Genomic DNA, 25,341 nt, shown 5'->3' on the forward strand with positions numbered 1-25,341 from the left:
TTATTGACATTTGATATTAAACTGAGTCCCTTCAGATGACAGAATGGTTACCAGTGGGTACTTGAGTAATCAGTACAAGGGCTGATGCTGTTCAGAGCCTTTAAAAATGAAATTGCCAAATTTCTGGAATGAAAGTATGTCGTTTTGTTTCACAAAGAAGATATGTAACATGGTTGATAACATGGGAACAGGAAGGCATGAAATGATGGAGTATGCCTTAACAAGAATGCAGGGATGGTCTAAAACAAACAGATCAAAATATTTGCAGAAATAACAAATCAAAGCATCTGGAAGCAGCATCAAGTAACAACAAAGAGCCAAGCAATATGCGCGAAAGAGCCGTACACAGGAAGGGGCTTCACTGATGTAAACTATTATCCTCACATGTGGCAGATGGTAAACTGCAGTATTCTGGGTAAATCTGAAAACCATATTTTCACCTTGACATGGACAGGGTAGGTGTAGCAGAGAGGACAATGATAGAGGTAGTACTCAGTTTTGGCAAGAATACATATCATGCAATATTACAGGGCCTCTTAAAGGATGGAAGTGTGTGTGTGTCTGTGTGTGTGTGTGTGTGTGTGTGTGTGTGTGTGTGTGTGTGTGTGTGTGTGTGTGTGGGGGGGGTACTTACATATTCCAAGGGAATTTTCAGTATCCAAGTGCGTGCTTTTTTCAATAAAAGATACGTACCAGAGCATAATATGATCATACAAGCAATACAAGGCAGAAAGATGGACACTTTTTTTATACCAAAAGGATATTAGATAACTGAAGATTCCTACCTGAAGAGGTGAGAATATCAAAAGCAGCAGCAGAATTCAATAATGCATGGGGTAGGGATAAAACAGTTTTAAAGAGGGGTGAAAAAATTAATACGCTATAGATTATTCATCATCTTCAGCTCATCGTGAAAGTAAGGAAATATATGAAGTATGTGGACTAAACGTCATTATCTGCCTTCAAAATCTGTGTTTGTTTTGGTTAAGAACTGATATTATGTGAATAACAGGATATTCATTTTCCAGATCTAATATTAAATATAGAAACAGTACCAGTGCACAATATTGTATTATCTTAGAAATAGTTATCAAAATACATTTGATAACAACTTATCTTTATGTATGAATGCAATCATGAAAAATTGACTGCCATGAAAAAACACTGATTATGCCTTTTTCTGTTTGTGAAGCCTGATATCAATAGTGAAGTAATAAATAAATCAACAAACAGATAAATAAATAGTTAAATAAATAAACGAAAATAAAAAAAAAAAATTTAGCAACCATAAGATGGCAGCATAGCTCAAGAAACACACTATCAGTAAAAAGTGCTAGTGTTACCATGTCTTTTTAAAAACACTATATAATATGGGTCATTAGAGTGATTGCTTTAATTTCAGAGAAAATTTGGCATAAAACAATAAGTAATGCACTACATATAGCTGAACAGATTGCACAATTATTTGTCTTGGAATAGCTGTAGGGTAACAGAGCTGACATAGCCAGTAGAAATCAGAAAATGTGATCAGTAATATGAACATTATTCTGTGGTGGTAGTTTCTGTAAAACTCTGGTGTAGATTTGGTAAGTACCAGTATAAATCTGCTGATGTACTGATTTAGTTGAATTAAAAAGCAAGTCTGGGGATCTGGCTGTGTGGTCCAAACAGATATAGTCTTGATTGCAGTATAGATGATCCAGGATTGATTTGTAGCCTGGGCGTTGGAGGAGATGGCAAGAAAGGGTAAGAGAATATCTTTTAACCTCTTAACACAAGAATTCTGGACAAAGCCGAAAATGATGATGGGACAAAGGTCCAAAAATAGGGAAGTTGACAGAATAACATATTTCGTATTAGCTTGCATTTTTTTGAAGGATATGAAGTCTGAAACTATGTCTCTCATTATTTAGTGACGTCAGTATTCCTCAATGATTTGCCAGAAAATACAAATATCTATGCGGACATTCTACAAAATTCTGCTCAGATGAGTGGTGTGGGTAGGAGTGAATGACTGATGCTGGTTTACCCAAACTTGAGGGAAGGAGGCAATCTAACAAGCTGCATGACTGGTTCCTAAAGCAGGATGATGAACCAGCAGGTAGAGATTGTGTGGAAACGCCCATGGGAACCAGGCTCTGAATCTCACAGTTTCTGCTTTCTGCAAATGCATGCATGTGCCATGGGGTAGTGAGTGGAAGGATGAGAATCTAGCTGTCAATGGACACAGGAAAAATTCAGTTCACGGGTAAAGTACTAGGCTAGCTCCCCTTGCAGACAATTTTAAGCCTAGCTAATCTCTCTGCAAAAGTGAGAATGAGACCCTTTACCTTGTGTTTGTTAAGTAAACTACTTAATCATTATGCCAACCCTCCATCTAAAATTTAACTCCAGAATAAAATCATGCACTTCTCATCTCTGAGGTAAAGACCTTAACCATTATGGCAACCCAGCCTCTGCAAGATTTTCTGCCTTGTCTGACTGGATGATGGATTCATCACTGCTCAGCTCTAGCTGTTTTGTCATAGGATGCTAAAAAGGCCTAGTCACTGGAAAGGCTATTTCCAGGTAGATATTGAGGATCCTCCTCACTGGTTCAAATGGGGAACAAGCACTTTGGAGGTGATGGGGGGGGAAATTGACAAGACCAGCTGAGGAAGGCTGATATGATGGTTCACAAGCACAAGGTTGAAAAGCCATAGGTAAAAATCAATAAATAGAAACTAAGACTGAGAAGGAGTAGCTAGCAATACTGTAGGCTGGGGAAGTAATTGTCTGACAGGATTAGCCAGTATTGGCTGACATAGTACTTCTCAGGTTATAAGCCTTCAAACAGACTCCCATCAAAAATGGGCAGGAGCTACACAGTACATTAAACTTTGTTTACATACTACTCTCTGCTGTTTATTTTCTGAGGTACACTTTTGCTTCCAGTTTTACATATCCTGCTGTACACTTTGAACATATACCTTCATTTATTATTTCATTAAGAGATATACCCTTGATATTGTCTCAAGAAGCAATTCATTAGTCTTGGGTAATATATGTTGCAGTTCACAGCAGTTAAACTTGAAAACAGGTAGAAATGCATCAGTAAATAAATCTCCATATAATGCAATAAAATAAGATACTTCCCATAGTTAACACCTCAAGACAGAAAGGAAATCAATGCTTTGTACATATTTTCAGATGGAAAAATCATGTCAGATTCACACCAGACACAGCATGCATACACACATGTACAGATGTATGCATTCATTTATTAACACTGGAAGCAAAAAAAAACATGTCATGCTTAGGAGTGCGAAGGGCACTCATTGCAATGACTTTTACTTCCTGGTACTTACCTGTAAGTCTCAATACTTGCAGGCTAATTAAAGGTTTAAGCACTGCCTGACTGATGGTGTGCAGGTTGTTTCTGCTGAGGTCTAGCAAAGCCAGCGATGACAATCCTGCCATGACCTGCTGCTCCATGAGTTCAATGCTGTTCTCCTGCAAATGTAGCTCCTGTAGTCTCTGGGGGTTAAAAAGGCATAGAAAACAATGATCCACAGATTTATAAAATACCAATATCAAAGTTTAAATATCATGAAAGATGTAAAATATATCAATAAAAACATAATTAATACTTAAAGTACACAGTTTATGCATATTGGGAACAGAGAAATTAAAACCCTGCATGAAAGGAAAATTATTCCTTATATTTTAACAGTTACTCTCTCTAGTCACTTACAACAGTTTAAAATCCAAGCTTTGCTACTATGTGGTTTAGGTGATCATCCATATTAATGTGTGGAGTCTCACCAGGAAACAATTTTAAAACTCATTAAGAAACGCAAGATATATTATTATATATTATTGTATATTATTATATTATATTATATTGTATTATACTGCTGCTTCTTCTGCCTGGTATATGTACACTAGAAATAAATGCTCAAAGAAAAAAAGTATGTATAATAATTTATACCTTCTTGTCTGAAGTTATTACTTATGTTGTACTGTAGCTGTGCATGTATGAGGCAGCTACAGAGGAGTTCTCTGAGACTGTTGATGACTGATGCAACAACATGCAATATATTTCCCTCTATACTTGTTAGAAAAATGCTCGGTTACAAAACTTTTAGAAAGTCATAATAATATCCTTAAATATTAGGTTTCATTACCCTACAATTATTGTTTACTACTTTTCATTGCTTACAAGGCATCTGCAGACCCCACACGTATGAATCTCCTACATATTCATAAATCAAAGAGTATCAGAAATACAAAGTCTAGGGACCTGAATTTTGTCTGTGACTTAAACAGAACATGCTGGAGAGACAGCTATGTGTCTTAGAGGCTGCCCTTCCTATGGAAGAGGCTTCCCATCCATGTGAAGCTGAGTTTGTCTATTACCCAGTTTAAGTGCAACCTAGACCAGTGGATGGGGAATGGGACATTTACGCCGGGCCTGGCATCCATGTTCCTTATAGACAGAGGTAGCTTATAAATGCCGGCCCTCAATGTCCTATTTGGATGCAGGACAGCATTATTCTTTTGGGAAAACTTGGTTAGGCTTAGAAAGGCCCTCCAGGGTAATTAGCCTAGTAACAATCTATGAATCTATGAAAGGTATGACATTTTTTGCTTAGTTGGCAAGCAGTAATCTCCTATAAGATATGTGGTTACGTAAGCAGTAAGAAACAGGAAGATGATCTAGCTTTAGTGGGAGACAGTGATAAAACCCTGACTATGGCCCAGTTGCCCCAAGATTGATTAGCATCTTCAACATCTCACACAGCTACCAAGGAAGATGTGAGTCAGCAACTGCAGCCAGTTTGATAATTTTGGGAGGTGGGAGGTGGCTAAGGCTGGGCCTGCTAAGCACATACCATTGGTGTGCAAATGCTCTAGCTGAGGAAGCCAGCATACAGAGACATATTTCCTGCAGCAAGCTGCAAAGGTGGAGCTCACAGGAGCTGTCACAAGGAGGAAGGTGGCTCAGAGAAGGTGGGTAGATCACTCCATCAGACCTACAAGCTGTGCTACTTCTTACACCCTGCCTGTTGCCATAGAAGGAACAAATAGGATTATTATGTACTCCACATAAGAATGAATGGGTCACAGGTCTCTCATCTAGCCAGGGATGCCTAACACTTGTTGATGATGGAACAAATGAACCCAGTGGGTAAAGGTAGTACAGTCATCACTAGGTCTGGTGGAGAAGAAAAGTTGTATTTCACAAAAATATCACATACTTAGTGAACTGTTAAGTACATGGCATAGCTGGTGCTGTTACATACACAGTTATTGGGGACTGTACATGGTGCAGATATAACCATACATCTAGAGAAGACAGGAATGAAGGTTAGCAGGACTAAAACAGAATATATGTGTGTGAATGAGAGGGAGGATAGAGGAATGGTTAGGATGCAGGGAGTAGAGTCGGTCAATGAGGATGAGTTTAAATACTTGGGATCAACAGAGTAATGGTGAGTGTGGAAGAGAGATGAAGAAGAGAGTACAGGCAGGGTGCAGTGGGTGGAGAAGAGTGTCAGGAGTGATTTGTGACAGACAGGTATCAGTAAGAGTGAAAGGGAAAGTGTACAAGAGGGTAGTGAGACCAGCTATGTTATATAGGTTGGAGACAGTGGCATTGATGAAAAGAGTCAGAGATGGAAGTGGCAGAGTTAAAGATGTTAAGATTTGCACTGTGTGTGATGAAGATGGGCAGGATTATAAATCAGTATATTAGAGGGTCAGCTCAGGTTGGACGGTTTGGAGACACAGCCAGAGAGGCAAGATTGTGTTGGTTTGGACATACAATGAGGAGTGATGCTGGGTATACTGGGAGAAGGATACTAAGGATGGAGCTGCCAGGTAAGAAGAAAAGAGGAAAAGAGGAAGGCCTAATATAAGATTTATGGATGTGGTAAGAGAGGACATGTAGGTGGTTGGTGTGACAGAGCAAGATGCAGAGGACAGGCAGAAATGAAAACAGATGATCCACTGTGGCAACCCCTAACGGGAACAACCGAAAGAAGAAGACGATATAACCATACATCTAGGGGGACTTAGAAAATAGAAATTCATCGAACCTCTGTTTATCGAACAGCATTTCAGCAAACAATGAAATCTTTCCCAGGGTAAGGAAGCACTTCGCTAAAGCCACTCTGCAACAGAAACCACACAAAAGCAAACCCACCAAAGTCGGGGGGCTTCACCTTCCTTGATCCCCCTACCCCAATGTGGGGGGCTGTGCCCCCCCACACTCCCTGGCAATATATACCAACTTTGAGATTGCACTACGGTGGGGAAAAGGGCAATTTTGTGGTGTTGGCCAAGTGCTTCCTTACCCTGGGAAATATTTCATCATTCACTAGAATGCCGTTTGAGAAACAGAGGTTTGATGAATTGCTATTCACTGAATAGCAATTCGATAAAGTGATATAAATCAGTTTTTACAGCCTGTTTAGGTGAACAAATGCATTGTTATTGTGCTATTCCAGTTGAAAGAGGAATTTTGCTTTGTAAAGTGGTGATTTTTAATTCCCTTTTAGAAGCTAGTATTGGAGATGGTATTACCTACAGGCAGTGAAACAGTTCATGGACTGATGGGTATCAATCAGTAAATGGAATACTGGGCATTTTAGTTCAAAACACTTAAACTAATAATGTAAAAAGAATGTATTTGACAAATTAAATGCAAATTCATAATTGTGGTAACCATTCATAATTTTGGACCAAGTCTTCAAGATATCAAGGAAATAAAATGGTTCAATATCTAAAGGTGTAAAGCACTAAAATACACTTAAATCAACATTACAACAGCTATGGTTACTTTGTGTATTAAATTGTTTCAATGTAAAGAAAGTGAGGCACCTGGGGAATATAGTGTAGTGGTATAAAGATATAAAATGCTAACAAGCTTCATCCTCTTGTCTTGTGTTTGAGTCATACCATTTCTTCTTGCATATTTTTTATTCTAAATAGGTTAAATAACCATGTTAATTCTCCTAGATCATCCCTTGAAAGAAGCATTCATTCCCAGTGGGACCTTTCTGGGTAACAAATGAAAAAAAAAAGAAAAAAAATTTGCTCAAGACAAACCTCTCAACCTCTAAGGGCAATAAATCTGGGCAAAGCCAAAAATGATGGGAGACTGGCCCAAATTCAGGCAAATGTTTAAGTATTGCTTCTATAAACTTAAGAAAGTTGTTTGAATAAACAGGTTTTCCATTAAGATGCATTTTCTGAAGGTAATTACGTTTGAAACTCAAATGTATGTCATTATTTAGTGACTTCAGTCCTAAATGATGTTACAGAAAACTACAAATTTTATGAGAAACAGACCAAAAATATGAGAAGTAAATCTGACTATTCCATGAAAATCTGGACATTTAAGAGGCATTGCTGAAAGCTATGACTATTCAAAGCTATTTTTAGTGGTAATACATTTCATCTGAAAGGACCTTTTGAATGATTTTAACAGCTTGTTTAATTTTCCATTAATAACAGTTCTCTTGCCATTTCTGTTTGTTTATTTACTTACTTTAAAGGAGTATTTAAGCAATAACGGTCATTGGAGTTGTTTGAGTAAAATATAGAATGCTGAACAGTCTAGTGACATTTATTGCTATGAAGTACTTATTCAAAATGTTTACTTTTTTGCAAATAAATAATTTGCATGCAGTTAGTATTTTAGTGGTAAGTGATCACTGCTTCTGTTATATTTTGTTACAGAGTGTATATCAGTTACTTCATGACATAAATTCTCCTGGTAAAGGCAATTTATGTAATTTTTAAAAGGAAAATGTACATTTATAAATCTGAAAACTATAGATATCTTTTTTTTAATTTTTGGGGTGGATAAGATGCAAAAGACATAACCTGGGATTCCAAAAGACTTAGCATGATGCTAAGCCTTAGCTTGGGAGGTTAGCACACCACAGTTGTGTCTTTCGGCTTTTCCCGGTTAGGGTTCGCCACAGTGGAACTCACGTCCGCTAATGATTGGCAGTAGATTTTTACGTGCCAAGTTGCCGGCACTGACGCACAACCTTCAACGAATGCCCATTCACGCATGTCTCCACACAGATGATGCTCTAGCTGAGAATCGAACAGGACAACGTCTTACTGTGAGGCAACAATGCTACCGCAGCACCACACACCACAGTAACCCCTTCAAATTCAAAGAACAAGGACATAAGGGCAGAGAGATGTCTTGCTGGTGAAGCTCTATTGTAATGCAGCAGTCTACAGGAGTGGCTAATTCTGTTTAGACAAAGGGTGCACACAATTTCACCCTCTTTGAAGAACAAATATTTTCCATTAGGGTGTTAATGTACGAGTAACTGCCAATAAAAATAAGTCCACTGCTTTACATAATCATATTAATGTGCCATGAAGCTCAGACAAAAAAAAAGGCAAATGGGTGCTATTTTATATGCTCACTAAATGAAGCTGTTTAGCAAGCTTAAAATTAAAAATTAAGTAAATAAAAAAAACAAAAAAAAAAACAAACAGCGTGTGAGTGCATGCACATCCGTGGGTATGAGAGAAAGAGAGAGACAGATAATGTGTGACGGCCGATAACGTCTTCCAACAGCAGCAGGCAGTCCATCAGCGTGCATTATCTAACAGAGTATGACACTCTAATATCTGGCATTACTGACTGACTTTAATCCTCAGTGATTTACTAGCAAATCAAATATTCTATGAGGGGCAGAGCAGTGCTATGAGGCAAAGACAGGGACAGTTAAGAGGCATGGGAGGGTTGCATTGCCCTGCATTCCAGGTATAACTGCTGGGCACTGTGTGCATGTGTGTGTGTGTGTGTGTGTGTGTCTGTGTGCGTGCATGCGTGTGTGTGTTTGTGCATGCATGTGTGTGTGTGTGTGTATGTATGTTTATGTGAGAGAGATTGAGAGAGAGATACCTATCAGCTGTCCAGATTTTTGCAAAATGTCCAAGTTTTTGCCTCATATTTTTAGTCTGTTCCTCATAAAATTTGTAGTTTCTTGGTAAATCACTGAGAATAGAAGTCACTAAATAATGACATACATTTGAGTTTCAGACTTCACATCCTTCAGAAGAATGGATGCTAACACATATCCTGTAATTCTAGCAACTTTCTAAATTTATAAAAACAATATTTAAAATCTGTCAGCATTTTTGGGCTTTTGTCCACATGTTATTTTAGGCTTTGTCTAGTTTCAGACTTTACATCCTTCAGAAGAATGGATGCTAACACATATCCTGTAATTCTAGCAACTTTCTAAGTTTATAAGAACAATATTTCAAATCTGTCTCTATTTTTGGGCTTTTGTCCACGTGTTATTTTAGGCTTTGTCTAAATTTTTTACTGTAGGAGGTTGATAGGTATGGAGTGTGTGTGTGTGTGTGTGTGTGTGTGTGTGTGTGTGTGTGTGTGTGTGTGTGTGTGTGTGTGTGTGTGTGTGTAGACATTAAATACTTACATAACTTATATTTTGGATGTAAAATACAACAATTACAATTACATATGCTACAGCAAGTCTGAAACATTAGGCAGAAGAACTATTTTACACCAAAATTATAAAAAAAAAAATATATATATAGTAATAATAAAAAAAGCAAAATGATTTAACTGATGGCCCATTCTGTAAGTGCTGTAATACCCTACAGGGTGGGTGTTATCATGGAATTAACACCCACAATGATAACACCCATTTTGATGGGTATTATTGATTACTTGCTTAGCATGTAAATTCCCGAAATGTCTGCAATTTCTAATTTGCTCAACCTTCCAATTTAGGGAATCATTTGGCTGAGTAAAATTTTAATCCAGGCAGAAAAGTGACTACTGCAAAGTCATAACAGAGACCCATTCACTGCTATGGGAGTATGCATGGTGCAGGTAAGTTCCACAGAGGTGTGAGGTGGGACTGTGTTACTGTGTGTATGTTTGTGGACATGTGTATGTGTGTCTCTAAGGGCATGAATGAGGCTCCAGTAGCCTATGCATCGAGAACTATAAACCAAACCGAGATGCAGTATGCCCAGATTGAAAAGAGCTTTTGCCACTTGTGTTTGCATGTTTGAAGTTTCATGATTATATTTATGGTCGACCTATCCAGATTGAAACTGACCACCAACCTCTAGTCACTATTTTGAGATAGCCAATGCACACAGCTCCTGTGAGACTGAAATGCATGATGCTCAAATTGCAAAAGTACAATTTCAATCTTGGTTACACAAACTGCAAACTTGTTTATCTTGCTGATGCCTTATCCCGATCGCCCAAAAAAGCCACAGAACAGCATGACAATTAGCAATCTGATTTTGAAATCATGGAAGTGAGAATTTTTTCTTCCACATGTCTTGATGAGCTCAGAACTCACACAGCTTCAGATTCAATTCTCCAGAAGCTCAAACTCTTTATCAGTCGAGGATGGCCTTCAAAACAATCTTGTTTACCAGTAGATGTGCAGCAATATTTTCAATACAGAGATGAGATTTTGTCAGACAATGGTATCATCATGAAAGGTCCTAAAGTGATTGTTCCAAAGTCCTTGGAGCAAGAGAGTACATTAAGATCTTGCATTGTGGCCACCCAGGAACTGATTCTACCAAAAGAAGGGTGAGAGGACTAGTATTTTGGCCTTCTTTGTCTGCGAAGATATCAGCATACTCAGAAAAAATAGTTTGGGCCAAATCTGAGCTGTTCTCATTCCAGCTTACATGGTGGACTTCTTTATTAAACAAAATCAGTCCCATTTTCGAACTCTCTGAGGCTTAATAATGACAGCATGTATCTTTTGACTACGTAAAACTGCAAGTCATAGCTGTTCCCAGCAGAGTAAAATGAAAGTACTACTGAGCCTTTGGTTTGAATTTCTTCACCACCATAAGCAACAAGCTTCACACACTTTCTCAAATCAAATTGTTCTGCAGCACTTACTTTGGCAAATGTTTCTGCTGACATAACATTGCACTTTGAGCCAGTATCTACTTTGAGCTCTACGGTACTCCCATTAATCTGAACAGTACAAAAGATTTCATTTTTTGCCATAAATCTACTACATTGACTGTTTCACCAAGCACAGACATACCATCAACATAAAAAGTAGGGTCGCAGCTTTCTAATTGATCAACTTGTCTCTTTGAATGCTCTCTTGTAATAAAATAATGTGCTGTGTTTGATTTACAAAACCTTTTGAAATGATTCCACTTTTTACAGTTGTGGCATTGCTGACCAGAAGCTAAGCACTTTTTGCTTTTGGGCCCGTGATTTCCACCACAATTATGATAGCTGACTATGAGATTAGCTATGGCTTTTGCTGAGTCACCCCTGTGCTTTGCTGCATGTACCTTGGGCCTTACTGAAGTTGCTCTGGGTTTTATAGGAACCACGCTCTTTGGCCTGTATCTCTTAACCTCATGCTGCATACTATCTACATTGGCTTTGTTGCAGTACTTTCCATAGGCTTTCTCATTTGTAAGCATACTTGTGTGCCTTTCTGTAAGCTCATATATCTGACAAATCTCCATGACCTTATTTATTGTCAAATCACTGTCTCAAAGCAAAGTCTTTCTCCGTGAGGCTTGGGTGTTCGTATAAGTAGTTTATTGCATACAAACACATCAGGATGGATAGCAGGAACATCTCACTAACTGACTGCTACACACTTGCATGCTTTCATTCTGGCTGCACATGTGCTCAGTACTTATATGCATGTGCCCACTGACTGGAATGCTTCTTAAAGGTATATCACACACTCTGATCTACTGGGGGGTGAGTAGAGGGTGTGTGTACATGGATGTCTGAATGTGTGTGTTTATGTATGCATGTAAGAGGGTGGCTTTGTTAATACGATGCATGGACTGCTAGGGAGAAAACTGTATGTTCAGACCCAAGGTCTGATAGCACTAATCATCAGTTCAGAGACATGGTAATGAGCTGATAATAAGATCTTTTTCTTTGTGGCCATTCCTGTCTCTGGATCAAATTTTCTCACTATTGTGCTAATTTATCAACCCTTTGGCAATTACCATGAATGGTAAGGATTTTATTAAATCCTAGCCACGATATTGTGTCTTGTTCTGTTTTTGTTAAGGCAATGCATAGCACTGTCAAGTGCAGCCTTAGGGGCATCATAGCTTGCCTATTAAATTACCTTAAAAGGTCTGACATCACATTAGGTAAAAACATTACAAAATGCAAGGAAAGTAATCCAACAGCCTATGAGTGTGATCAGAATGTTCCTGGATTCTAGTCTAGTGACGATGATCTTTTCTACATCTTTTCTCTGGAAAGATTCACTACAGCTCCGCTGCATTAAAGTATAGTGGAAAACAGAGTGATATGGCTTATGGCCAATAGGCGAGATCTGAATGAGGTCAAGAGAGAAAGAGAAAAAAAATGTTCCTAAATTATGCATGTCTAATTATATAGCCTTCAACAGTTCAGCCGTAGCTTCTCCTGTGCTCTCTTTTGACTGTATTTGCATCATTTTGAAAGTTTAAAATTTTCTTGTATTCTTTGTTGGAGTTCCTTAATGATCTTGAAAAAGAATGTTCTTTGTTTTAAGGTCAACTTTTACAAATAATACAGTAAGCTGCACTTTTATTTATTTATATATACATACATATTTTTGTCAGCTGGGTAAATACAGCGATCTGACCCTTTTCAGGCATGACTTGGGCCTTGAAGGTGTTACACAAAGAGTAATATAAGAAATCTAAAACAAACATTTAGTACACTGCAGTAGTTTGGCCGTGTGTATACACACAGATGTATACAGACATTGAAAATATGAAAAATGCATATCATGTTCGATAATTATCATTCCAGTGTCAAATAAAAATCAAATGTTTTCATATGTGAGAAGAGAGTAAGAAGTGAAGGAGTGATATGCGGAGATCGTATTATTTGTTTATGTATTTATTGCTTTTGTTTACTGGGAAATTCTGAACTGGGCTGATATAGTCCCTTTTCAGTAGAGACCCAGGGAGAAAAGCTCTGAGAAAAATAGTATGATAATAATATAACAATAACAAATAATATTCAGTAGTTATTTAAGTACACAAAGTCTAATAAACAGTTCAGTACAAGGCTCCGTACAACAAACAATGAGAGTAAAGCTCAGTCTGATAGTGTAGGTGAGATTCTAAGAACTATAGTAGGTAAATTGCATTAAAATTGAAATGACAGGTAAATACCCATTTACATTAGCAAAGAAATTTTTACTGCACAAATCTGATCAATTTAGAAGTAGTTCTTAGTGCAGCAGTCATATTTTATAGTCTAGTTAAAAGTATTTTGCAGTACATCAGACACATTTTGCAGGTAAGTCACAGGTTTAAGATAGTGAACAATAATGTTGCAATAACTGAGTGAAATCCTTTGGATTATAATGCATAAATATTACAAGATGCAGGTGATAACAAGATGCGAAGGAGGTACATATAGAGAAGCTGTATAATTCAGGGAGGAGTTGAGTTCAGAGAGAATGCAGAGCAGTACATGTTGTAAGATTCCTAGAGGCAAGAGGTAAACAAGGCAGGAATTATGGATGAGAAATGTAGAGTGGTGGAAAGTAAGGAATCTATAAGTAAGGCAGGGGAAGGGAAGCCAAGGAGCCTATCCAGGGGGTGTGCAAGAGCAAAGCCATCAGCTAAAGTCTTATTTTAGTAGAGTTTTTTGAAGGTGTGATTTTAATTGGGATAGATTTCCAGGTCTTGAAGATGAAGTTCAGTACAGGGACTGGTCAGCCCTATAATAGATTTTGGTTAAGGTTAGTAGAGGTTTGTCTATGGATTGCAGTGGTCACTTAGGAAATAAGGATCTGTTATGCTTAGTAAGGCAGATCAATTTTGAAGCTTATAAAATATTTTATGGACAGTTGTTAATTGGGTTAAAGACAGGTAGTATCATATCTGTCACCAGTATAACTGTTTTAATGCCAGGTAGAGATGGATTTTATAGTATGGTTAGCAACAAATCTTGGTATCTTTTTATAGCATTGTTCAATTTTTGTTAGGACAGTTTGTTGAAGAGGTTGGTAAAAATGGAGGAGACATATAAAAGTGAAGAAGAAGAAACATGAATGCAATGTTTTGGCAATATGAGTGAGGAAATTGCTACGATATAGGAGGCCTAGTTTTTGGCTGGTTTTCTCGATAGTTTGTTGTATATGACTGACAAATTTTAAATGTTAATCTATAATGACACCAAATAATTTTGTATGACTGACAAATTAATTTTATGAGCTGCTAAAAACGGAATGAAAACATTGTTTTTATGATAGTGAGAGCTTTGAGTGGGAAGTGTATAAGTTTAGTTTTTTTTAGTATTTAACAAGGTGAGATTTTTGTAGTCTTTTACATTTTATCTTGGAGTTCTGGAAGGGACATGTGGCATCATCAGCGTATTGAGTGAATGAAGCATCCTATGGGACCTAGTATGGAACTGTGTGGGACTCACACCTGGATGGGTAGGAAGGGGAAGATGACTTTTTGCTACTTGAATGCCTGTTCTCTATTTGAGAGGAAGATGTAAAATCAGGAGTGGGACTGGAGCCTAAGGCTTAAGGAGGAAAGGTGGTGAAGAAGGGTCTACTGGGATACTGTGTCAAATGCTTTGGAAAGCTCCAGGAATAGAGCTGGCACTAAGTTCTCCTAGTTATTGAAACTAAGTAGCACTGTGATAGTGTTGTGGTGTAGCCTAATGCGGTGTTGAGCTGAGGAGAGGACAGGAGGTTGTTATCTATTAGATGTTTAAGGAGTTGAAATTGGATGAATTTTTCTAGTATTTAAATAAAGGAGAATGCATGGCTATATGCAAGTAGTTGCTGATCTCAGATGAGTTCCATACCATGCGTAGAGGGATTGTTAGATATTTTTTCTAGATGTTAGGTATACAATTTTCTAGACTTCATCTGTTTATTAAGCTTGAGATGGGATAAATCAAGGAGTCACAAGCCATGGAGAAGTATTCAGCAGAAAGTCTGTCAGCTGCAAGGGTAGTGGGTTTGAGTATAAATATCATATTTTAATGCTAGAAATAGGTACAGGATTGAGAAGGAATGTGAGGGACCGAGTTAGACGATGAGAGGTGATGGTAAGTAGAGAAAGCCGATGGAGGTGATTGAGCATATGAAATGTTAAGTTAAATTGTTTGGAGACAAGATTGGTATGGTTCTCCGTGTTAGAGGAAGGTATAGCTGGTGCGGGCAGGATTCAAAAGATTATGAATGGAGACCCAGAAACATTGGTATGGGTGTTTTTGAGAATGGTATAATAGATTTTTATTAGGCATGATTAGCTTTTTAGTGTGGTTTTGTAGTTCTCTAAAATATTGGAAGTAAGTTTGTGATTTTATTAAACAATGTTTTCACGGCTCTGTTTATTCATCTCATAAGTTGTTTGTGGGATTAATAAGCCATTAGGGTTAAATTTGACTCTTCTGTGTCTGCAAGGGGCTATTTGATTTAGAGTTCTTAGGAAGTTGTTTTTAAAATATGTCATCATGTCGTCAGGGGAAGGGTTTTTAGCTCATGCCAGTTGCAGAGTTTTTGAGAATATATGAAAGCAGATTTGTTAAGCTTAGATAAGTTGCTCACTATTTTGTAGTGGTGAACCTTTGGAGAGTGGTTGGTCTTATTATGAAGGTTAGAAGATGTTGTTCATAGAGCTGTCTAGGGTTCCTGAGGAGATGATTTTGTTAGGATGGGATATGAGGGCCCAGTCTAAGGTTGAAGATCTGCTGGCAGATTTGTTATATGTGGTAGGCGTAGAGATACTTTGTGCAAAATTGTACAGTTTAATGGCAGAGTTGGGATGGGTAGAACAGAAGGATTTCCAGTTTCTATTTAGATCTCATAGAATGATTGTTTCCTGTTTAATTTTGGTAGATTACCATGATAAATGTATTCCACAGCTGTGCCAATATTTCCTGGGGCATGCATACACCTACAAGACACATGTACTTCTGATTATTGATTTTTAGCTGGGAAAGTATTCATTTGGAGTTGTTGAAGGACAGTGTTCAAATTGGAGATGGTGCCATTATAATAGGGTCTTTTTCTAGAATGGCTATACCCCTACCTTTTTGTATTTTATGCCCTTCCTCATGATATTATAGCATAGAGGAAGTATTTCTTCACCCAGGTTTCTGTTAAAGTAAAACATCAGGGGAGCAGAGGGGAAGTCGTATGTGCAGCTTAGGGAGTTTATTACCTATGTCTTGGCAGTTCATGTATTGAAGTAGGAGTCCTAAAGCAATATGAGTGAGAGAGCTAGTACTGTAAGACTGCTTGTTGATGATGGGGGATAACTTTAGGGGTTGGGGTTAGGTTGTATATCACCAAAAAGAGTTATAGAATAAGAGTTGGTAGGTAATGAAAAGGATTTTTGTTTTCTTGGTTATCCTTAACATTAAGTTCCAGCAGAATCATGTTGGTGTGGCTGTAGGAGTTTTTGTGTAATAAAATGTGAGAGTGAGGGAAGAGGTGATGGCTGATAATGTAGAGGTTGTGGTTAGATTGTGAGATTAAGTCATGAGGGTGAGAATGTATGCTTGAGTGAGGGATAGTAGTATTGTAAAATGGGGGAGTGGTATGGGGTTAGGTGGGACAGCAAGGAAAAATAACAAAGAAGAGGATGTAGCAGAATATTGCAGTTATAGGGAGTAGAATTTAGTGTAGAGAGGCTAGAGTGGTGGTATAGGTTCATAGGTTCATAGGTTCATACTAGGCTATCTGCCCGAGGGCATTTACAAGCCTAGCCCATAGTTTTGTGGCTTACACCACCCCTTTAGTATGGGGAACTATACCCATTATTTTGTTGTGCCTCTGTTGAGCAGTGACACTGAGGTAATCCCTGGGGTATATCTGCGATCTCCCATCCATTGGTCAAGATTTCTCTTGAACAAGGCCAGCGAGGTGCTCTGCCTCACATATACCGGGATTTTATTCCACAGCATAGGGAGTCTTTGGGTGATGAATCTATCCCTCCAGCACGTCCTATTAATAGCCGTGTCGAGGTATGATAACTGAAGGCAGTTAGAAGACATTTATGTGAGGTGGGATAGACAGTGGTGGAATAGGTAGGTAGGTTTTCTGAATGACGTGAAATGTTACTGGTACTGAGATAGAAGAAGGACATCTGATACAAATTAGATATATGGGCAGTGTAAAGGAGAATGAAGTGAGGTTATAGAAAGAAATGAAAGGTGATTGGTTGTGCTACATATGGGCAGAGTTTATATGTTAATGAGTGTGGAAAAGTGTGAGATGGGTGGTATTGGAAAAGTAAAAGGGTTACACAGCACAAAAACAGATCCAAACCACTTTAATAATAAATAAAGATGCCCTTTTGTTTTAAAAATTCAAAAACTGGTGGTGATGGAAGCACACGGCTATAAACAAAAATGCTTAATATGCTCTCTGGAGTTACCTACAATAAGGTGTAATTGAACGAACTTAATACAGCTTATATAAAAGTGAGGGGCACCATTAATGATTTATTTATAGGTAAACAAATTGACTTGAATGAATACAACTACTTAAACTCTATGGAACCTATTATTCCCTTGGTCTTTGGCATCTCAAAAACTCATAAAAATATTGAGGTGCCACCAATGCGAATGATCATGGATGCAAGAGGGTCGATAAAACACTCAAGTGCCAAGTTCCTCAATGAAAAATTAAAGCATTTGGTAACCCAAGAAAAACACATTTGTAAATATTCTTGGACTTTTTTGGGGAAAATAAATCTTCTTAACCTCAACAGAAATGTTTTACTTATAACTGTAGATGTTCAGGACTTGTATATTGTGATCCCTCACGAACAAGGTATTGAACAGTTCTCTGAATACCTGCTACATAAGGGTATAAGCCAGAACAATGTAAACACCTATGAAACTCTAATTCAAATTGTCTCAAACAATAATTTTATATTGTTTGAACATGAATACTAACATCAATGCACAGGTGTAGCAATGGGAGAACTTTTTGCTAATATTGTAAGGACAGCATGGGAATACAATTTTGTGTTCGATTCAGAGTTCATGAAAAATTGTATGCTGTATACCCGTTTTTTTTTTTTTTTTTTTTTGGATGACTTTTTTATTGTATGTAACAATGATTTTGACAATTTTAAATTTTTTTTTTTGATTATATCAATATGACCACTTATTTTGTGAAGTATACATTTGAGGCTAGTGAATGTAGTATTTCTTATCTAGACAAAGATGGAGGTGAATTTTATGCTCAGATTTACAGTAAACCCACAATCTCTAACACCTATCTGCATTATTCAAGTTTACACCCCCCCCCCCAGCAAAAACATGCTGGGGTCAAGGGCCAATTTGTAAGAGCAGCATGAATGGTGTCAAGGTTTGACAATTTTCTAGATGAATGTAAGAAAATTAAGAGTATGTTCCTGGCTAGAGGTTAGCCCCAAACTTTTGTTAACCAACTCATATATGAAGTAATAAATAAAAGAGAAAGTTTTTTTTAAGCCAATTTTAAGTCATCATGAAACATCAGTTGGTGTTGTAAAATTAGGTGAACCTATGGTCAACAACACTACCAGTTCTGGTGAATCGACACCCCTCACATCTATACATCAACCTGTACAAAACAAAGATTTTACTGACTCTTTCATCACAAACTATAACATTGACAGTATGATCATTAAGAGCATAATTCAGAAAAACTGGGCTATTTTAAGGGAAGACAGGCATATTATTGAAAAGGTGGGGGGACACACCAAGCATTACATATAGAAGGGGTTGTAACCTTAAAAATATAACTGAACAATATCCACCAGTCTTAAAACTTATCTTATGTCCAAGTGTGGTTGTTGCTCCATTTGCCCCTACATTATGAGGCGATAGCAAGTAATTATAAAGAATCTTACATTTAACATAAAAGGAGCATTTAACTGGTTAACTAGTTGTGTAGTATATGTGGCATGTTGCCAACACTGTTTAGTTTTCTACATAGGGAAACTGAGCACAAGTTTAAATGGAGAGTTGTTGAGCATTTCTATGACATCAACAAATGAAAAATAAATAATGCCCTAGTAAAACATTCAATATAACACCCTGATCATGACTTTACGTTCACCATCATGGAAAAGGTAACACTTGGTGAAAGTGGTGGCCCTTGGCAAGTTAAACTAGAAGAACATGAGTTATATTGGCAACTTATGTATAATGCAAATTCCTGGCCAGATATAAATAATCAGATTTCTGTCAGTTGCCTTTTAAAACTGAGAGCATTGCAAAGATGACACTGCTGTTGTTGTTTACAAACAGATTTATTATTTTATTCATTCATTCATTCATTCAGTGATGATTAAGTATTTTTTATCAAAATATTTCTAACTACAGTTTTGTGTGAATTCAAGTTAAGTGACAAGAGTTTTAAATTATTTAAAAGTATCTAAAACGATTGAGTCAGGTATTTGGGTTGCTATTGTGTATATTTACTTTTTTAACTTGGTGATTTTTGCTGTCTTTGACTTAGGATTTGCACAGGGTTTTGCTGTCACATGACTTTAAGTTACTCACACAATTTGAAACCGTTGGTCCTATGATATTTTTAAAAGTGTATTTAAATGTTGTCAGTCCATTTCCCGTTTATCCGATGAAGTTTTATTATTGGATAAAATGAAAGCAGTTATCAACAAGTTTTGGATACCTAGAGCTGGTTTGTTAGAATCTCTGCAGCCTTGCATGTGTTTTTTTTTTCAATTTTTTGTTTTTGTATTTGGCTTATATGGCAAATTATAACTTTCAGTTAATAAAATACCTTATTGTAATATATAGGCCTCTCAGTGAGATAATGAAAATGGTGCTTCATTTATTTCATCAGAAAAACATTATGAAGCATTAGAGATGTTAAAGGACTGGCTGAGTTTAAATGCAATCATTCAAAGAGTTATAGGCTATGAAGACAGATTCCTGTCTGATGGAGAAATGAAACAAGACTGAAGAAAGAGCTCTCACTATTACAGTGGCCTGTGAGCACTTCTTGCTGGATGGCACAGTGGTGCAGCGGTAGTGTTGTTGCCTTACAGCAAGAGGTTTTCTGGTTTGATTCTCAACTGGGGTGCCTTCTGTGTGGAGTCTGCATGTCCTCCCTGCATTCATGTGGGTTTTCCTCCCACATTACAAAGACATGCATCTGGAGTGCTTCCCCCCAGCCCTCTGCTGAAAACTGGCTTTGTTCCAAGTCAGACTTTCCTGATTAACAAATGTTAAATAAATATAAACTTCAGAAATGAGAGCAAAGTCCATAAGATCCATTCATGTCAATGCACAGTATAATATGGGAAAGAGAGAAAACGTTGTTATTTGTCGAGGCACCCTGCAATTTGGACAGTAAAAGGTAGAATGCATGCATGAATTTACTATGATTATGTGAATATGAATGCGATTACCAAATATTCAGTTCTTAAAGTGCATTGACTGCTCATTATTATGTTCTGCTGACCATTTCTGACCAGCAGATGAAGTCTTCCATGCAAATTTTAGCTTCAGTGTTGGCCTCTGTACTTTTTACTTATTGTAACTGCCTTAATTTCATTACTGTAAATTGTTATGATAATATAACAATACTGAAATCTTGTTTTGTCCCTGTCTACATGTGCCTTGTTTTGGTTAATTTTATTTTAATACTTTGTTGTATTTTTGCTTATATGCCCCTGAAAGGGTCTGTGGACCAGTGTACATACCCTGAAAATGAATAAAGTAGATAAATAAGTACATTAATAAAGTACTAGCAATAAGGTATACAAGCCAGGACATAAAGATTCATGTTGGTTGATCAAACACACTTAAATCTGAAGTGGACTTGCTGAACACATATACTTAAACAACTTTTGGTGAACCTTGGAGACTCCCTGCACTCCATATGTGGGTCAACCCTGCCAAACGTAAATATGCCTACTCCAAGACTGCACAACCAATGGAGAAGAGGGAAAATTCCACTGTAGCCAGAACGTTTTGGCATTTTATTTTTTGGTGAATCCACTTTTGACTGAAGTGGATTCAACCAATTGATTGGATCCCAAACATGAAATGACTCTTTGGCAAAGGTGAAAGAATAATGTACAATGGCATGTTGCACCAAACTGAGTGAGGGCTCATATGTACAGCCAAGGGGCTCTTTAGCTCACTAAGAAGAATACGCAAGAGTCCCCACTCAAGAGCCATTGTTTTCCATGTCCTCATGTCATGACACACCAGCTCGTCATAAGACACTTGCAACATTTAGCATACTGGAAACAGAAATAAGCTGGCAATGGTTCACCCTTCTGAAACAACTAAGGTAATACTAATAGAAAAGTAATGCTGCTATGGCCATGAGCCAGCGGAATAATGGAAACAAATATGGAAAACATCAGTATGGTAATAAAAATTGTCAATACAAAAGGCATCCACTGGAAACAACACATGAAGATATGATGACAGCATGTGCATCCTACCGCTAACAGACTTTACAAGTTCTATACATGCTACAGCCTGTAGAGGTTCTGTGCATCCTACTGCTAACAGCCTGTAGACGGTCTGTGCCTCCTACTACTAACAGCCTGTAGAAGTTCTGTGCCTCCTACTACTAACAGCCTGTAGAGGTTCTGTGCATCCTACTGCTAACAGCCTGTAAAAGTTCTGTGCACCCTACTACTAACAGCCTGGAGAAGTTCTGTGTCTCCTACTGCTAACAGACTGTAGAAGTTCTGTGCATCCTACTACGAACAGCCTGTAGAAGTTCTGTGCATCCTACTGCTAACAGACTGTAGAAGTTCTGTGCATCCTACTACTGACAGCCTGTAGTTCTATGCATCCTGCTACTAACAGCCTGAAGAAGTTCAGAAGTTCTGTGCCTCCTACTGCTAAGAGATTATAGAAGTTGCATACATCCTACTATTAACAGCCTAGAGAAGTTCTGTGAACCCTATTACTGACAGACTGTAGAAGTTGAATGCATCCTACTACTAACTACCTATACAAGTTCTGTGCACCCTACTAATAACCACCTGTAATAGTTCTGTGCATGCTACTGCTAACAGCCTTTAGAAGTTCTGTGCATCCTACTGCTAACAGACTGTAGAAGTTCTGTGTCTCCTACTAGAAACAGCCTGTAGAAGTTCTGTGCTCCTACTGCTAACAGATTGTAGAAGTTCTATACATCCTACTATTAACAGCCTGTAGAAGGTCTGTGCACCCTACTACTAACAGCCTGGAGAAGTTCTGTGTCTCCTACTGCTAACAGACTGTAGAAGTTCTGTGCATCCTACTACGAACAGCCTGTAGAAGTTCTGTGCATCCTACTGCTAACAGACTGTAGAAGTTCTGTGTCTCCTACTAGAAACAGCCTGTAGAAGTTCTGTGCTCCTACTGCTAACAGATTGTAGAAGTTCTATACATCCTACTATTAACAGCCTGTAGAAGGTCTGTGCACCCTACTACTAACAGCCTGGAGAAGTTCTGTGTCTCCTACTGCTAACAGACTGTAGAAGTTCTGTGCATCCTACTACGAACAGCCTGTAGAAGTTCTGTGCATCCTACTGCTAACAGACTGTAGAAGTTCTGTGTCTCCTACTAGAAACAGCCTGTAGAAGTTCTGTGCTCCTACTGCTAACAGATTGTAGAAGTTCTATACATCCTACTATTAACAGCCTGTAGAAGGTCTGTGCACCCTACTACTAACAGCCTGGAGAAGTTCTGTGTCTCCTACTGCTAACAGACTGTAGAAGTTCTGTGCATCCTACTACGAACAGCCTGTAGAAGTTCTGTGCATCCTACTGCTAACAGACTGTAGAAGTTCTGTGCATCCTACTACTGACAGCCTGTAGTTCTATGCATCCTGCTACTAACAGCCTGAAGAAGTTCAGAAGTTCTGTGCCTCCTACTGCTAAGAGATTATAGAAGTTGCATACATCCTACTATTAACAGCCTAGAGAAGTTCTGTGAACCCTATTACTGACAGACTGTAGAAGTTGAATGCATCCTACTACTAACTACCTATACAAGTTCTGTGCACCCTACTAATAACCACCTGTAATAGTTCTGTGCATGCTACTGCTAACAGCCTTTAGAAGTTCTGTGCATCCTACTGCTAACAGACTGTAGAAGTTCTGTGTCTCCTACTAGAAACAGCCTGTAGAAGTTCTGTGCTCCTACTGCTAACAGATTGTAGAAGTTCTATACATCCTACTATTAACAGCCTGTAGAAGGTCTGTGCACCCTACTACTAACAGCCTGGAGAAGTTCTGTGTCTCCTACTGCTAACAGACTGTAGAAGTTCTGTGCATCCTACTACGAACAGCCTGTAGAAGTTCTGTGCATCCTACTGCTAACAGACTGTAGAAGTTCTGTGTCTCCTACTAGAAACAGCCTGTAGAAGTTCTGTGCTCCTACTGCTAACAGATTGTAGAAGTTCTATACATCCTACTATTAACAGCCTGTAGAAGGTCTGTGCACCCTACTACTAACAGCCTGGAGAAGTTCTGTGTCTCCTACTGCTAACAGACTGTAGAAGTTCTGTGCATCCTACTACGAACAGCCTGTAGAAGTTCTGTGCATCCTACTGCTAACAGACTGTAGAAGTTCTGTGCATCCTACTACTGACAGCCTGTAGTTCTATGCATCCTGCTACTAACAGCCTGAAGAAGTTCAGAAGTTCTGTGCCTCCTACTGCTAAGAGATTATAGAAGTTGCATACATCCTACTATTAACAGCCTAGAGAAGTTCTGTGAACCCTATTACTGACAGACTGTAGAAGTTGAATGCATCCTACTACTAACTACCTATACAAGTTCTGTGCACCCTACTAATAACCACCTGTAATAGTTCTGTGCATGCTACTGCTAACAGCCTTTAGAAGTTCTGTGCATCCTACTGCTAACAGACTGTAGAAGTTCTGTGTCTCCTACTAGAAACAGCCTGTAGAAGTTCTGTGCTCCTACTGCTAACAGATTGTAGAAGTTCTATACATCCTACTATTAACAGCCTGTAGAAGGTCTGTGCACCCTACTACTAACAGCCTGGAGAAGTTCTGTGTCTCCTACTGCTAACAGACTGTAGAAGTTCTGTGCATCCTACTACGAACAGCCTGTAGAAGTTCTGTGCATCCTACTGCTAACAGACTGTAGAAGTTCTGTGTCTCCTACTAGAAACAGCCTGTAGAAGTTCTGTGCTCCTACTGCTAACAGATTGTAGAAGTTCTATACATCCTACTATTAACAGCCTGTAGAAGGTCTGTGCACCCTACTACTAACAGCCTGGAGAAGTTCTGTGTCTCCTACTGCTAACAGACTGTAGAAGTTCTGTGCATCCTACTACGAACAGCCTGTAGAAGTTCTGTGCATCCTACTGCTAACAGACTGTAGAAGTTCTGTGCATCCTACTACTGACAGCCTGTAGTTCTATGCATCCTGCTACTAACAGCCTGAAGAAGTTCAGAAGTTCTGTGCCTCCTACTGCTAAGAGATTATAGAAGTTGCATACATCCTACTATTAACAGCCTAGAGAAGTTCTGTGAACCCTATTACTGACAGACTGTAGAAGTTGAATGCATCCTACTACTAACTACCTATACAAGTTCTGTGCACCCTACTAATAACCACCTGTAATAGTTCTGTGCATGCTACTGCTAACAGCCTTTAGAAGTTCTGTGCATCCTACTGCTAACAGACTGTAGAAGTTCTGTGTCTCCTACTAGAAACAGCCTGTAGAAGTTCTGTGCTCCTACTGCTAACAGATTGTAGAAGTTCTATACATCCTACTATTAACAGCCTGTAGAAGGTCTGTGCACCCTACTACTAACAGCCTGGAGAAGTTCTGTGTCTCCTACTGCTAACAGACTGTAGAAGTTCTGTGCATCCTACTACGAACAGCCTGTAGAAGTTCTGTGCATCCTACTGCTAACAGACTGTAGAAGTTCTGTGTCTCCTACTAGAAACAGCCTGTAGAAGTTCTGTGCTCCTACTGCTAACAGATTGTAGAAGTTCTATACATCCTACTATTAACAGCCTGTAGAAGGTCTGTGCACCCTACTACTAACAGCCTGGAGAAGTTCTGTGTCTCCTACTGCTAACAGACTGTAGAAGTTCTGTGCATCCTACTACGAACAGCCTGTAGAAGTTCTGTGCATCCTACTGCTAACAGACTGTAGAAGTTCTGTGTCTCCTACTAGAAACAGCCTGTAGAAGTTCTGTGCTCCTACTGCTAACAGATTGTAGAAGTTCTATACATCCTACTATTAACAGCCTGTAGAAGGTCTGTGCACCCTACTACTAACAGCCTGGAGAAGTTCTGTGTCTCCTACTGCTAACAGACTGTAGAAGTTCTGTGCATCCTAC

At 38.4% G+C, this 25,341-nt stretch overlaps 1 protein-coding gene across 1 annotated transcript in view; it reads right to left on the reverse strand.

The window, feature by feature from the left end:
• LRRC24 (leucine rich repeat containing 24) overlaps positions 1-25,341 on the reverse strand; it is a 4,153,240-nt gene that overhangs the window by 175,090 nt on the left and 3,952,809 nt on the right. The window contains exon 8 of the mRNA XM_044067308.1: positions 3,348-3,516. Coding sequence (XP_043923243.1) covers positions 3,348-3,516 — 169 coding nt within the window. The remainder of the gene's footprint in view (positions 1-3,347; positions 3,517-25,341) is intronic.

Source organism: Protopterus annectens, chromosome 3.part1 (genome assembly GCF_019279795.1).
Source record: "Protopterus annectens isolate FY-2018-M chromosome 3.part1, PAN1.0, whole genome shotgun sequence".
Classification (NCBI taxonomy): domain Eukaryota; kingdom Metazoa; phylum Chordata; order Ceratodontiformes; family Protopteridae; genus Protopterus; species Protopterus annectens.